This window comes from Marmota monax, unplaced genomic scaffold, assembly GCF_021218885.2.
Source record: "Marmota monax isolate L192 unplaced genomic scaffold, Marmota_monax_Labrador192_F-V1.1 WCK01_AAM20220418_F8-fsc00008, whole genome shotgun sequence".
Taxonomy (NCBI): Eukaryota; Metazoa; Chordata; class Mammalia; order Rodentia; family Sciuridae; genus Marmota; species Marmota monax.
The window spans coordinates 20,039,072-20,053,999 of record NW_026694432.1 but is presented as its reverse complement, the minus strand read 5'-3'; the positions used below and the strand labels follow the sequence as shown (position 1 = coordinate 20,053,999).

The 14,928-nt window shown below is 54.7% G+C and overlaps 1 protein-coding gene across 8 annotated transcripts; it reads right to left on the bottom strand.

Moving 5' to 3' along the window:
* Positions 1–103: 103 nt before the first annotated feature.
* On the bottom strand, positions 104–11,402 carry Map3k6 (mitogen-activated protein kinase kinase kinase 6). 8 transcript variants are annotated; one of them, XM_046468936.2, is made up of 30 exons: positions 10,696–11,400; positions 9,416–9,432; positions 9,293–9,322; positions 9,186–9,209; positions 8,733–8,923; positions 8,449–8,617; positions 7,971–8,077; positions 7,413–7,583; positions 7,201–7,313; positions 6,643–6,802; positions 6,266–6,428; positions 6,080–6,187; positions 5,907–5,956; positions 5,733–5,828; positions 5,501–5,588; positions 5,287–5,420; positions 4,842–4,969; positions 4,488–4,624; positions 4,051–4,156; positions 3,380–3,537; positions 3,089–3,281; positions 2,865–3,003; positions 2,392–2,551; positions 2,088–2,264; positions 1,723–1,828; positions 1,286–1,457; positions 1,090–1,202; positions 929–1,002; positions 612–688; positions 104–403 (listed from the first exon to the last, which is right to left on the bottom strand). In XM_046468936.2, exons 1-30 carry the CDS (start codon positions 11,036–11,038, stop codon positions 313–315), a joined length of 3,795 nt encoding a protein of 1,264 aa, XP_046324892.1. In that variant the 5' UTR covers positions 11,039–11,400; the 3' UTR covers positions 104–312. The 8 variants fall into 8 exon arrangements, with proteins under 8 accessions (XP_046324892.1, XP_046324891.1, XP_046324890.1 ...); XM_046468935.2 differs by having other exon boundaries at positions 1,286–1,360; positions 2,088–2,316; positions 9,293–9,432; positions 10,696–11,401; XM_046468934.2 differs by having other exon boundaries at positions 9,293–9,432; positions 10,696–11,399.
* Positions 11,403–14,928: the final 3,526 nt, after the last annotated feature.

The following is a 14,928-nucleotide window of genomic DNA, read 5'->3' as shown; positions in this document are numbered from 1 at the left end:
ATGAAAGGGGTGAGATTAAGGAACCTCAGATTCAAACACAAAGACTTCGAGGGGCTGCTCCCAGGACACCCACCATACACCTCCGAAGTTGCCGAGACAAGGGTATGAAAGTGTTCTGTTTAATAGTCTTTGGTTGTGCTTGTGCTTGGATGCCTCTGTAGTTGGTTCCCCCCACCAGTGCTAGATCTGGGCACTACCCTGCCCCATTTGCCTGGTCTTCTGCTCTTGCTTCTGGTCCTGCACAGGTATGTCAGAGGCTGCTCAAGTCTTCTCTGTCCATCTGTCCATGGGTCTTTTCTGCCTCTGATGCCTTCATTCAGCCTCCCGGGGTCCAGGGGTAACTGATGCAGATCCTGCTCGCTGTGCCAAGATGCCTCTCCAGATGCGGCATACCATCCCTCCCCTGGGGACAGCAGGCTCAATATGGCTCAGTCAGAAGAAGGCCCCAGCTCTCTCTGGTACCCACTATCTGCCCAATGCTCCCTCTGTCCCCAGGGACCCCTGGAACCCCTGTGATTCTCAGGGAGGAACTTAGGACTACAGGTAGGGATCAGGATCTGGTCAGCATAAGGCCATGTGTGTTGTTCACCCCTGGAGGGCCCAGGATGTACCTGATGCCGGTATAAAGGAGGTCATCTCGAGTGGCACAGGTGAGCAGGGCACGGAGGGTGAAACTGTGGTTCAGCAGCTGTTTGTGGACAAAGACCCAAAGAAATATGGAGAGATAAAACTACAGGAAGATATGTCCAGAGATCTAAGTACTAGATTGTTCTATCAAAATGCTAAGGTGGATCATACCCCTTTCTGGCCCTCATTTTCCCCATCATATATACAATGGAAGGAAAACACTTCCAGCCTTAAGAGGGAAAAGTGAGAAGAGATGGACTACTGGTTGTGGGGGTCAGGGATAATCAGCATGTTTCCTCACCGTTTGGATGGTGCCTGAATCCACCTTTAGCCCCTGTAACCACTGCACCAAGCCCTGGTCCTTTGGGAGGGCATCTGTCAAGAAGTCAGGTGAGATGATGAGCCTCCTGCTAAAGGCTTCCTCACACCCACCAGTAGTGTCCTCCAGCCAGGTCCATTCACCTTGGGGCTCTGAGACGAGGGCACAGGTCCTGGCCTCTGCATTCATCTGGTGTAGAGTCTGGTATATCAGGGCCTGGCACTCCCGTTCCTTCTCTGCCAGGACCTCTCGAAGTCTGTGGAGGGCAGAAGAGCAGAATGGAATGGCAAGTGGGTTGAAGCTGACATAGATTCTACGTACCCTTCCAAGGGGACTTACCTGTCAGTCTCTGCCCGCAAGAGGCCCAGCTGAACTATCAGAGGAGGCGAGTCTTGCTCTCCTTCTGTGAGTCCGCTACTCCGCAAGACAGGAGATTCTTGTTGCTTCTGCTGAGACTCCCCTTCTTTACTCAATTCCTCTGACCTCAGTGAGCCCTCCTTCTTCTCTATCTCTGCCAATCCGAGTGGGGTGAGCTCAAGCAGTAGAAAGTCACCCCTTTAGGACCCCCAGATCCGACGGCAGGGGAATTAAGGGAGAGCACCCAGCTCTGGATAGTGACCAAGTGAGGCCAGTCTGGGAGATGTCCATTATGCACTCCTGGACGGGTTCCTTCCCACCTCCCTAAGCCTTGTCCCTACCAGCCTTATTATGTATTTGCCACGCCTCCAAGGGTCACACCCTCGCCCGCAGGCTGGCAGGCTCCAGCCCACTCCTACCAGGGTCCAGCACCGCCAAGGCTGCCCGCACAGCGCGGCTGAGCAGTGAGTCCAGCACGAACATCCAGTGTGGGCGGATCTGGCGCCTGCGGAGGATCTGCTTCACCTGGAGAGGGAGGGAGGGCGCAACTGAGACAGCTGAGCCTCAACTGGAGCTGGAGCTTGAGTTGGAAAGGCCTAGAAACTCTAGGCAAGTGAGGTGGGAGGGCTTGATGTCAAGGGATGGGCTGGGAAGCAGGGCTGGGCAGACAGCCCTTCCACGGAAGAGACTTAGAATCCTGGAACATCAAGCCCTTTCAATTACCTAACACAGGGAGCTCATTACCTATTATTGGACAGCCCTAACTGCAAGGAAGCCCCCTCACCGCATCTGGAAAGGCGAAGAGCGGTGCATTCAGAAGTGTAGACCCAAGGCCCTGCGCCCGCAGAAGCGCTTGCAGTGTCCGCAGCTCCTGGGCCAGCTGCCGACGATTGGGAGTATGGATGTGTGCCCCCAGGCAGCGGAGCAGATGTTCCACATGATTCCTGCTCAGTCGGGAACCCTGAGAGGGAGCAAGGGGTCGGTCCGCGGGTCCCACTCCAGCTAAAGAGATTCTGGGGGTGAGGGAGAGGCTAGCAGCAGTCCTGTCCATGCACCACCACCAGGGGTCGCTGGGGCGGGCCGCCCACCTGTTCCTGCTCCAGGCACAGGTTCTCGGCGAGCGTTGGCAGCTCCTGTTCCACCACCTCGGCCAGCATGGCTCGGCGCTTGCTCTCCTGATGTAGCAGGCTCAGCCCTGAACTCTCTTCCGGGGACGTAGGCTCCTCGACCCCAGGCTCCTCCGGTACCCTGGGCGCAATGGAGAGCAGCTGATGGAGGGTGGACAACACCATCCATCCTCCAGGTTTGAATCCTGGCTCTTTTACTTTTATGCCTACCTCTCAGGGACAGATAACAAGAGAAAAACCCGGAGCTGGGGCAGGAGTAGGGGAATCACAAGTTAGAACATCGGACAGGGCACAGATGGGCACCAGATACCATGCAAGTGGTCAAGGTATCCAGGCCAAAAGCCCAAGGAGGGCATTTTCTAGAGGGAGTAGAATGACAAACCCAGGTGAAGGAAACCGGAACCCACTCTAGGACCAGGATGGTAGATTCTTACCGGAGCTGGCTGGTGTCCCCATAACTGAGACAGCGTTTTGGGGGGCTGGGTGGGTGCTGAGAGGGTGCCTGAGGCTGCGGGAATGTCTGGGACTGAGTGGTGGGGTCAGCCAAAGGAATGGGACTGGCTGCAGGGGCATCTAAAGGAGGGACAAGCTGTCAGCCCTCTCACCTTCACAGCTCCAGGACCCTCCAGTATGCTCACTCCCTCAACACCCACAATACCTGAGGGCCGAGGAGCATGATGGGGGGAGGCAGGGCTGCGGCTCCTCTTCCCAGGCTGCAGGAAGGGATCCCCAAGCAGTGCTTGAGCACTGGCTCGGAGATGGGGGTCTGGCTCAAATGTTCTGAGGAGGAAGGCTTGGGCCTCAGCTGACAGAGAACTGGGCATTGGCGGGTGTACCTTGTACATGCCCACCTAGCAGGAGTTAGGGAGAACAAACAAGAGTTAAGATTAAAGGTGTTCAAGGACCAGTTCCACCCAAACTCCATGGCAAGGCCCCAAGGGGGGCTCACCTGAAACATGGCAGCCTGTGGGCTCCCTAGTTCATGGAAGGGTGGGCGACCTGTGGCCATCTCAATTACAGTGCAGCCCAAAGACCAGATGTCAGCTGCCTTCCCATATCCTCGTGGGCCCTGGTCAATGATTTCTGGGGCCATATACTGCAGGGTTCCTAGGATAGGAGCATGAGCACCAATGCTCATCCAAGCATTATCACAGGGATGGGGGGACTCCAGCACCCTCTGACCACCTGCACCTAGGCCGAACCCATCCTCCAAAATAGTTCCCATCACCTACCTCTATCATCAAACATCTATGCTGAGTTCCATCAGCCAACCTACCAAAGCTTCCAATTTTCACACAAGGCTTCATCATCTTGGACTTCATCACCCACAGGAGAGTTTCATCATGCACTCCATCCCCCTGAACCCTACCACCTACTTTGACCCCCAACACCCACCTTGGCCTGAACTGATACTCCAGGACTACATTTTAAGTGGCTAAGCCCAATTTAATCAGTTATCCAAACTCCATTTCTAGATTCTCACCTCACCACTGGCCCAATGCCTGTCCTAAATTCCATCCCCCATTAGAACTCTAACTCCAAGCCCAAGAGAAACCATGTTCCCTAGAAGGCTCCAAGAGTTCTTCTTCATCCCAACTCATCACCCCACACCCTTGTTACCTGTGAAGGTCTCAGTGCAGGGTGTGATGCCCGCCAGTCGTTTGGAGGTACCAAAGTCAGAAATTTTGAGCAGACCACTGAAGGTGTTGATGAGCACATTGTCCCCCTGATTGGTGTAGACATTGTGCTTAGTGCCTACCTGAACTGGGCCCTGACAGAATTGGACCTTCATCCTAGGACCCCCATTTCCTGGAGATCCCAGCCTGGCCTAGGATCTATCAACCTCTTCCCAATGCCCACACCATTTATAGGCCCCCCTGGGAGATGTGAACTTCTCCTCTCAGATCAGGAGATCTGAGGCTCTTCTTTCTTTAAAGAACCTCCATAACTAATTCCACCCTTTGCAAATGTTCGGCCCAATTTGTATTCAAACCTCCAGCCTCTGGGACCATGTTTCCCCAACCCCAGTAGACCAAGTGGGCAGCCACAGGGCTGACCTTGATGTCTCGGTGCACAATCCGATTGTCATGCAGATAGCTGAGTCCCTGCAAGATCTGGCGGGTGTAGAAACTGATAGTACTCTCATTGTCCTTCAGGGGTCCCCATACTGACCTCAGCAAGGAGGAGAGGCTGCCTGGGCAAATAAGTGGGTAACAACAATGGTTACCCACCCACATCTCTTTGCCCAAGGCCCGGACTCCATCACCCAACACTACTCCATCAGCGAATTCTTGGCGACACTACCCACACACACTAAGGTTCATTTCCTCCTAGGGTTCTCCACCCCTGCCTTGCTCCATTTCCATAACCCACACTTCAAGTTTCACTTTCATCCCACGCAGGGTAGGTACCTCCAGGCACTTCCTCCATGAAGATTTTGAGGTAGCCGCCCTGGCTGGCTGAACCCAGATAACGCACGATATTCTTGTGGCGCAGGCGTTTGTGAAGAGCGATTTCTTCATGCAGAGGCTGAGAAAACCTGGGGGGAGGTAGAGAGGGATGGGATAGATTTGGGCAGAGATGCTCACCCTAGAGTGCACCACCAGACCACGCCCCCAGGACCAGCCCCTCCCACAACCCCCCTCCAACATTCCCCACCCACCTGGCCCTGCCCATAGACGCGCCCCCCCAGAACTTAGCCCCTCTGGTACCTACTCAGTCCGGCCCCAGGCTGCAGCCCGCCCTTTCAGGGCTCATGGAGCATTCAGCGTGGACCACTAGGTAGGTGTCTGCTCGGCCTGCCCACGCCTGCCCTTGCCATTCCTTAGCTGGTCCCCACCGCCGCACACACAGTACCTGCTGTCCCGCTCGGGGATCTCCTTGATAGCGATGCGTACCCTCGTGTGCCGATCGCGGCCTGCGTACACTACACCATAAGTGCCTTTGCCCAGCACTAACCGTTCGCCAGTCTCCGTGTATTCATAATCAAACTGCAGAGTGTGGGGTGACCGGGGTTCACTAGGGCCTGCAGCCCTTCGCCCTCCTCAAGTCCCCAGTCCCACGTCCTCACCTCCAGCACCTCCCCTACACCCGCCGCCTCCTCCGCGGGCGCCGTGGAATCTGGATTCGTTGCCAAAGACTGGATCAGGCCGCAGAACCTGAAGGCGGGGAAGGTCAGACAGGTAGGAATTGTCCCCTCCTCTACCGGGAGTCCCTGGGGGACATCGTCTCTTCCCTTCCCTCACTCCCTCGGGCATTCCGGTTCTAGAATATCCCGACCCGACCCGAGAGGCTGAGCGCACCACTGGCAGTGCCCTACGCTGGGGAAGCACAACTGGACGTCCTGAGCCGGAGGAAGAGCACAGAGGAAGCAGCAGCGCTCGTCCCGCTTGGAGGCGCTGAGAAAGGACGGAGAGGCCTGTGAGCGCCCCGCTGCCCCGGAACGCCAGAGCCAGCCCGCCGCACCAGCTCCTCACCTGACTCCGCAGATGGAGGCCACTGGGAAGGTCCAGCTAGAGGGGTTGTCCTGCAAGAAAAAAAGGGGGGCGTAATGGGAGGTGCTGGGTCAGGAGAGGAGTCTGGAGACCGGAGAAGAGCTCCAGGAAAAGGGTACCATAGCATTAGAAAAGGGACTCAAACGCGGGTTCACCTGGGTCTCAGGCTCCAGCAGTCTTAGGGTCACTGCCCTGACAGGGTCCATACCCTGAAACTCAAGTCTTGCTGGCAGCAGGACTTTATTCATCTCCAGGACCAGCACCTGCAGGCAGTGGAATTGAGGGGTCCCATCAGAATGGGTTTGATCCTCTCCCAATTCCCCCATTCCCAAAGGCCTCACCAAACACTGGTCCCCCTTGGGAAAGGCTGTCGTGAATGGCTGGCAGGACTGTAGCAAGAAGTGGAGCCAGAAGTGTGCTCGACACAGGGGTCCTCCAGAGGGCTCTGGTGTGGGTCTGAAGTGCTGGTAGAGCAGGAAAGTTTCCATCACTGACACCAGGTACCTGCAGGTACAGCCTTGTCCTCAGTTCAGACCAGCCATCACACCAGCACCACCAGGAACAGTAAAGTGACTTGAATGTAGCCAGAACATGGACACTAGATGCCAATGCCACTGGCCTGAAAGTGGTTGGGGTCATATTCTGGAACTCAGGCTATAGTGCCAATGGACATGGGTACAGGAGATGACAACTCAGGAATGTAGAAGGGGTCACCTACCATATGGGGGCATTGAGCTTATACAGCTGCTCTGCAGCCAGCACCACCTGGATGGGGTCATTTGTAAGGATCTGGGCTCCCAGGTAGAAACCTACATCCCAGTAATACTGCATCTTCTCCACACAGCCTTTGCGGGCCAGCAGGCAGCCCAGCTTCATGCCTGGGGGGAAAGGGCATAGGCTTCATTAAATGTGGGTGTAGGTGTGGGTAAGGCCCAAATGTGTGCCACACTATTCATATGGGCATGTGTGCAGCCAAGGACATAGGTATGGGTAAAATAGTAGGCGTGGCAAGATCTCAGGTGGGATCTCAGGTGCAGGTAAGGGGTCGGATACAAGTAAATGTGGAATTCAGTGTGTAAACACAAATATGAACTTGGGAACAGTTGTGGGCTCAAGGGACTCAAGGACTCCTGAGGGTCCAGGGCAGGTTTGAGGATGCAGGTATGGGTAATGGTACCAAAAAGGTATTAACTCAGCCCTAGCTTCTGCCCTGGACTCTCTCCCTGCCCTGTCCTCAGGTCTCTCTGGGCACTGCTGTGTGGATGGTGGACTTCACCTATCAGCTGCAGTTCCTCAGAGTCCTCAAAGTGCTTCCCGGCCGCAATGAGGAGCACAGCAGCATTGATGCCGGAGTGCAAGCTGGGTTCCACATCAAAGGCTTTGCGATACCTGAGGCAGGGTGGGGGACCACAGGGCTAGTCAGATGCCCACAGCACTGTCCCTCACCCTGCAAGCTCAGTTCTCCGTCCACTCTCTTGTACCCCTTACCAGTGATAGGCCTGCTCCCGGTACCCAGCATCCTGAAAGCCAGAGCTGAAGAACATGTCCTTGTAGACACGGCCACACATGCAGTACAGATCAGGTGCCACAGAGCCCTCACACTGAACCAGTGGCAGCAGCACATTCAGAGCTTTCTCCCTATCCCCAGGCCTGTTCCTCCTAAGGGTGAGGGAAGATGGTCTGAGGTCCTGTCTGATGACCCTGATGCACTCTGTCCAGGGATCCTAAATCCTATGAGCAGGGACCCTTTCAGGACCCTGACAACACAAGACCACCAAGTGGCACTGACCCTGGTCAGCACTGACCTCTCAAGAAGTAGTGAACCCGGGTGGAAGTGATTCCTAGATATAATGGCTCTAAGGAGCAGTGACCTTGAATAGCTGTAACCAGGCTGCAGTAACTAGAACAACAAGGACCTCTTGGCTGGTCAGCAAATTCCCTGAAGACCAGTGGTCCCAGCCAGCAATGATCTCGTCTTTACAAGCAGAGATCCAGGCCACAGAAACCGTCATGTGGCTCTGACCCAAGCCCTGATCCACCACTCACCTGTTGAGGGCAAATGTGTAGTGGAAGCAGACATTGTGTTGCTCAGCCACATCGCAGGTGGGCAAGGCCTGTAGGGTCTCCACCAGCTCAATGATGGCTGAGTAGTCCTGTGTAAGAGAACAGTAAGCACCAGCATGAGGAGCCCCCAGCCCTTGAGGAAAACTCTGAGCAAGGATCCTGTCCCACAGCTGACATCCCACTCCTACCCTCTGAACACCGCCCTCAAGCCCAGCAGGTATGCAGATTGGACCTCACGTGGAAAGTCCACTGTGTGCTCCATGCTTTGTGTCCCCAAACTTAACAACTGCCCTGAGAGTCAGTGATATCATTTCACAAACAAGAAAACTGAGGCTCAGAGAGGTTAGAGAGTTTGCTTAAAGCCACCAGTGAACCAGAAGCACAGACAGGAACTGAACTTGGGTTTGTCTGAGCACAAATGCCCCTCAGCTGACTGACTGCCCCTCAGAACACCTCACACCTGCACATCACGGTAGGAAAGCAGCAGGTTCATGATGATGTCAGGGCTCAGCAACTCCACACTGTCCAGTCTCCGCTGCAGACGAGCCAGCTCTTGCCGCAGCTGCTGCCCACTGAACCTCTCCCGAGCCTGCCGGATATTCTGCCGAATGGTCTCCCGGAAATAGCCACTGATGTCCAGGCCAGGGGAGGGAGGGAGAAAGAATGGTGGGCCTGTCCCTCAGCCACAGCCCATTGTACCCTCACCAGCCGCTTCCTGGTGTACCCTCTGAGAAGGCCCCATACCAGGAGTCTGTAGGAGTGGCCTCCAGCAGGCGAGCAAGCCGGCATACCAGGGGAGTGAGCAGGGCCTCAGTGCCCACCCCAACCTGAACCAACCCATCAGCCAGGCCCCTCAGAAGGCCCACATCACCACATAGCACCCGACCAGTGGCTGTCACCACGTAGGGGATCAGTGTGTAGCTACCAGCACAATCCTGGTGGAAAGGAGACAGAAATCAGTGGAGGTCAGAGGTCAGCACAGTGTTAGAGAGAGACAGGAAGGGGTCAGAGATCAGTACCAGTGAGGAATGGAATAGCAGGAAAGGGGCACACTTCATGAAAGGAGGCCATAGGGAACACAGGGTCACATGGATGTCAAGGGACTTTAGGGAGGTCAGAGGTAACTGAGGAGGCCAGGAAGACCAGTGGGGGTCAGAGGTTAAAGGGTACATCAGAATGAAGAATGGTTCTTCTCACCGAATTCTTCTGGAAAACATCCTCCTGCAGAAGGCAGACAAATATTAGTATTCTAGGAAGGCCTCACCCCAACCTTGCACCTGCCCCACCAGCCACGGGCCACCTACTCTGAGGGCCTGCAGGTCAGGGAGCTCGGCCTGGGAGCAGAGGAGCACATTGTTGGTCATGCTGAAGCTCTCACGCACACCAAGGTGGTAGAATAGGGAGGGCTGTGCCAGGGAGTTGCTCACCTCCAGGACCACCACGTCTGTGGGCACAGAGGTGCAGGCGCTAAGTCTTGAAGCCCAGCTTGGTGGGGAAGTAGCCTGGGATGCACTCCAGCTGGACTTGCCTTGCTGAGGGACCCCAGTCAGGTCCAGTTCTGCTCTGGGCCTGTTTCTCCTGTTTATGGCCTCCCTACTGCATACACAGTACTGATAACTGTGGTGCTTCTGAGGGCTCACTAGGTACGACACTCACCCCACTGCTCAGAGCCTGCAATCACTGCCCAGAGAAGGGGGCCAGGCTGTGCTCCACCTCAGAGCCTGTTCCAGGCTGTGTGGGAAGCAGGAGCTGTACAAACACAGAAGTCCCATCCCTGATCCTCAACCTAGCCTCTTGAAAGCAGTCTGCACCATTGGCCTAAGTAGACAAAGCTGTGCCTGTATGTGTATATGTGTAGCTTACTGTGTCTTTGAATGACAAGTTTGCAGGGGCCCTTCTGAGTCAACATGGATGCGATTTGTGAGTCTATCCATGACTGTGTGTCTTTGTGTCTTCAAGGTCAGGTCAGTATTTGTTTTTAGGCTGCAATTTCTCTTAATCTTTTTAGTTATTTGGGCTGCAATTTCATGGACGTCCAGGAAGCACGGTTCCCGGACTCTTGGATGAACAAATAACGATAGGAGACCCGGCATCCGGGTAGGCGGTAGAATTGCAGCCTCTGGCCCCGCCCCAGACTGTCCCTGTCCCTCCCATTCTCTCTTCGTTGCGTTGTCTTGAAACTAAGCCCCCTCGCCCAGAGTCCAGTCCTGATGGGTCCCTTCGCTTTCCTTTTCTCCTCTTTACCCCGATCCTTGGAAGTAGTAATGCTACGACCTCTAAATTCCGGCCCCGCACGAGGAGCCCTAGTCCAAGTTCCCCTCCCTGGATTCGCCCTCGAGAGCTTGGCACTTAGAACTCCCGAAGCAAGTCTCCAGCCGCCCACACGCCGCAGAACCGCCGCCCGGCCCCCAGCCTCGCCCCAGCCTCTCAGCCCCGCCCTAGCCCCGCCCCGCTCGCTAGGCACGGCCCCTACTAAAGGGTTCTTAAGCGCCAACCCCAACCCTGGAACAGGGGATGGATCCCTAAATCCAATTTAGGGTCTCCAGAGCCCCTAAATTCCACAACTTCCATAGCACCGCCTCAAATCCTTTAGGTTTAGTTCACCTTACGTCCCTAGACCCCGCCCCCAACTCGGCCCCGCCCTGGACTCGCCGGCTCCGCCCCTTTCCCCGCCCAATACCCTAAGCCTCGCGGGCGTCGCGCTCACCCGCGTTGTAGAAGGAGTCCATCGCGGCCGTGTCTCCCAGGGCCAAGGTCTCAAAGGGCAGGCTGCGCAGCTGTGGCGGTGGCCGTGGCCCTGGGAGCTGCGCGCAAGCCTCGCGCAGGCAACGGAGCGGCAGCGGCTCCGCCTGGGTTCCCGCCCCAAGCTCCACCCCGGGCCGCGGCTCCCGGGTCAGCACGTAGACCACGCTGAGAGGCCGGCTCCGAGCGCAGCTCCGGCCTGGTGGGGTAGCTAGCGGCCGGCTCCGACTCAGCGCTTCGGCCAGCGGGTCCTGCCAGCAACTGCCCGCTCGCTCCAAGGTCCCGGACCCGGTGCACTGCCCCGCCATGCGAGGGCGCTCAGGCGCGGCGCGCCGGGTCCTGGGAAACTGGGGCAGGACACGAGGCTGGGGCGGTGGATCCAGGGATCTCGGGATTGGGAATCCAGTCGAGATCCGAGAATCTCCTACGGGATCCGGGGATCCGGAGATCAGTCGGACGTCCTGTTCCGGAAATCTGGAGTCCAGGGAGAAATCTGAGCTCAGACTTGCAAGGTCCTGAGGATCTGAAATCCGGGATTGAGTTCCGAGAATCTGGGGTACTCGGTGATCCGCAGCTCAGAGTTGCAGGGGAAACCCGGGAATCAGGCCGGCAGTGTTTGTCACCCAGACTTCTCAGGGGAGCGCCTGCCGTCACTCTGTCCTGCCCTCACATGTGGGCCGGGCCCAGCCCTTTCCCGACCAGGAAAGCTCCACCCTCGGCCCTGGGGCAGCACCAGCACCGCTCCCCAGCGGCTGGGGACGCGGCCTCTCCCTTCCCTTCTCTCCCGCCAGAGGTTCTGATACTGGCCGCTTCCTGAACAGCTTGAGTCCTAGTGCACGCCAACCTCTATGGACTGCTCACTGCAGGCACTCATGTGTGCCCAGGCCCAGGCTAGAGAACAAGCAAGATTTGCAGGCCCTGCTGTACAGATGTCTGTTGAATTAATGGTTCTCAAGTCATCGGGGTATGCAAAACACGATGAATAGTGGGTGTCCGGAATCCAGCCCTGGAGTGGGGCTTGATGTCTGAGCTCTTGTCTGAGTGCTACTTTTCCCAGGACTTCATCAGCTATGGAGGCCTATTGATCTTTGACTTCTATCCAGAAGATGACAGTGAGGCCTGAGAAGCACCTTCTACTCTAAACATTTCTCTACTCATCCTTTGAAGAGAACCCTAGAAACCTCAGCCCTTTGAGTTCTAACAGTGTCCCACCCTCACATCCCTAAGAATCTCTTTCTAGTGTGAATTAGTGACTGAGACAACAAGCTGTGTAACCTCAGTGAACCTTGAAATCAGCAACTGAGGACTTGGAGGGGTTAAATAACTTGTGTAAGATCAGTGGGCTATATAACAGAGCAGGGTGCAAACCTAGGACTGTCCAACTCTTAACTATTTGCTTCTGCCACTACTTGAAATGCTGTGGCATTGGGCGAATATACTGCTCAAAAAATGCTAGCTCAGTGGCTACTGTTTCATTGTGCTGTTTCATCATGGGAAGAAAAAAATGTACCTTCTTCTTGGATTCAGACGAGCTCTCAATGGGTTAGGCAAGGAGCAGCAGAGGGCGAGGACTTGACCCATAACAGACTGGGGTGGGAAACACAATTTACAAGGGACAAGCATGAACAACAGAGAGGGTTAGAAAGCTATGCAATTTCTACCACAAAACCATCCATTTGCAGGCCCAGAGAGCCCAGACTTGTTCAGTGGCTTTTTGAATCTCTTCCAATCCCTCTGCTAGATGCCCCACTGTTCTTGATTTGCACACCTCAAGAGAAACCTCTTTACCTTGGGAGGTTTCCCTTCCATCTTCCTGATAAGGAAGGAAATCCATCCATGGAGCTGAAACTTATGTTCCTGCTCTGCCCTCTTTACCCAGTAACTGAAAGAATCCTGAAAGCCTGAAAAGGGTTAAAATGATTTATTTTTAAATGTGGACAGGGAAACAGAGGCGGTTGCAGTGGGGAGGTGGTTGAGGGTCCAGAAGCTGTTCGGGAGAGATAAGGGCACTGCAGGGCACCCTAGTGGAGCATCATTGGAACCCCCTGTGGTAGGGGTGACCCACAACTCAGCTAGAGGCCCAATTGATGCCATGCTTGTGGGCAGTGGCCTCAGACACTGCATAGTGACTGTTGAGATTGGATTGATAACAGGATTCATACCACCAGGCACCAGGGACAACCTCTGAGCAGCTGTTCCCATTTGAGTCATGGTCGGTGTCAGGTGGTAAAAGGCTTCCTGCTGTGGAAGCTCAAGCAGTCCCTTCCTGCCGTCCCTTCCTGGAGGGCACCGTAGGGATCCACCCCATGCCTGGCACCCTTAGGGATATTATCCTGAGAAAGTCTCAAGCAACTTCAAGGTGGATTTTACCAACCCCATAAGACATTAGCGGAATAAGGGGCCAGGTTGTTTGCCACTGTCACTCAGCTAGTCACAGCGGCAGTGGGACATGCACTTATGAGTGATTCCAAAGTCACCAACTCTTCCCCCTGCCTTGTCCTCTCCAGAATCCCTAGTTTCTCTCCATCCTTTGTCTCCTCTCAGCTCCCATTTACAGGCCAAGTATTTGTACCAAGGAGAGCTGGGAGGAACTTCGTGTGCCTGGGCAAGAAAGGGGGCTCCCCTGAGGCACCTCCCCATCACCACTTCCCCCTTTCAGATCTCTCCCCAACAGTCTGTTTCTCTGACAGAAGACTGCCCTAGTTCCGTTCCCAAACTAGAGCATGTTAACACTCCAGGAGCCTCAGATGGCGCCCACAGCCCCACCCTGCCTCCTGGCCCATTCCCAGCCACCACCCCACCCACCCTCACCCCACCCCTGTTCTGGAGATTGAACTCAGGGCCTTGCACTTGCTAGGCAAGGGCTCTGCCTTGAGCTATGGCCCCAGCTCCTCCCCACCCATTTTATAGGAAACCAAGGCTCTGACACAGAAGGGACTTGCTCAAGATCGCAGAGTAAGTGGTGAATTTGAAATCACCCTCAGGTCTATTTGCCTCCAGAGCCCTAATTCTTTCTTTCTGGTACCATCTTGTCTCAGAGTTGTCTTTTCTTGGATAAAAAAACTGAGATCCACAGAGGGGAGGAAATTGCCCTAGAGGCCTAGGCAATGCTCTGAAAGAAATCAGCCCCCTGCCTCCCCTTCTTCAGGGCCCCACCTTGGACTCACTCACCTGCAATGCCTCTGAGAACTTGCTCAGTGCCTGCTGGGAGTAGTCTGCCTCCCCCATAAGACAGAAAGTCACAGTGGAGAAATGGAGCCATTAAAGTCTTCCAGCTCTACCCAGGTACCTGGGAGAAAGGGGGAAGCTGGAATGAAGGAAGCTCAGATTCTCAGGTGTGGACTTGGGAGGGATGGAAGACCGTCCCTTAGAGCCCTTTGACCTTGCTGGGAACTCCCCCTGAAGGGTGAGCTGGTGTTAAGTTCTCATTTCCCCAGCCAGAACTCAGACTCCTAGCTCCCCAAACCTGCTTTGTAGGATGACCACAAATGAAATAAATCCACAGAACCATCCTGTCACCTTGGAAACACCTGCAGAGACAGAGAAGACTGACATACCAGGTACTACTCCAGCCTGGGCAAGGGGTGCTGGGGAGCAAGGGTACGTGTCAACTGAGGTTGGGTGTATAGGAGAGGTGAGCTGATGTTTCTCTTCTCTTTGGATTGGGGCCTAGTGGATAAAAAATTTCTTCAAGGAAGCTTTTCTTGTAAATACATTGATAAACTTGATTTCTTATTAACTTTTTCTTTTCTTTTTTTTTTTTTTTTTTAGTACTGGGGATTGAACCCAGAGGTGCTTAACAACTGAGCCACATCCCCAGCTCTTTTTTAAAATATATTTTATTAGAGACAAGGTCTTGCTGAGTTGCTTAGGGCCTTGCTAAATTTCTGAGGCTGGCTTTGAACTTGCGATCCTCCTGCCTTAGCCTCCCGAGCCGCTGAGATTACAGGTGTGCCCACCATGCCAGGCTTCCTTATTAACTTTTACTGACACTCAAATGCATACCAAAACCTTGCATTCCTAGGGGAGACTGAAATGATAGAAACACTGTCCCTTCCCTCAGGAGATGCTTAGTCAATTAGGAATCAGACTCACGATAATGTGCTTTCATTTACTATGATAAAAACCAAGATATTTAAAGCAGAGATATTGACCCCAGTCCAAACTGGACTTCTGGCCTTACCCTGATATCCACCCC

Excerpts from the sequence above, each read along its gene's own strand:
- Map3k6 (XM_046468934.2), bottom strand. The coding sequence starts at position 11,038 with ATGGCGGGGCAGTGCACCGGGTCCGGGACCTTGGAGCGAGCGGGCAGT. Across the intron at positions 6,803-7,200 it reads TGAGGAACTGCAGCTGATAG|GCATGAAGCTGGGCTGCCTG; the intron begins GTGAAGTCCACC and ends CTTTCCCCCCAG. Across the intron at positions 5,957-6,079 it reads TGCTGGAGCCTGAGACCCAG|GACAACCCCTCTAGCTGGAC; the intron begins GTGAACCCGCGT and ends TTTTTCTTGCAG.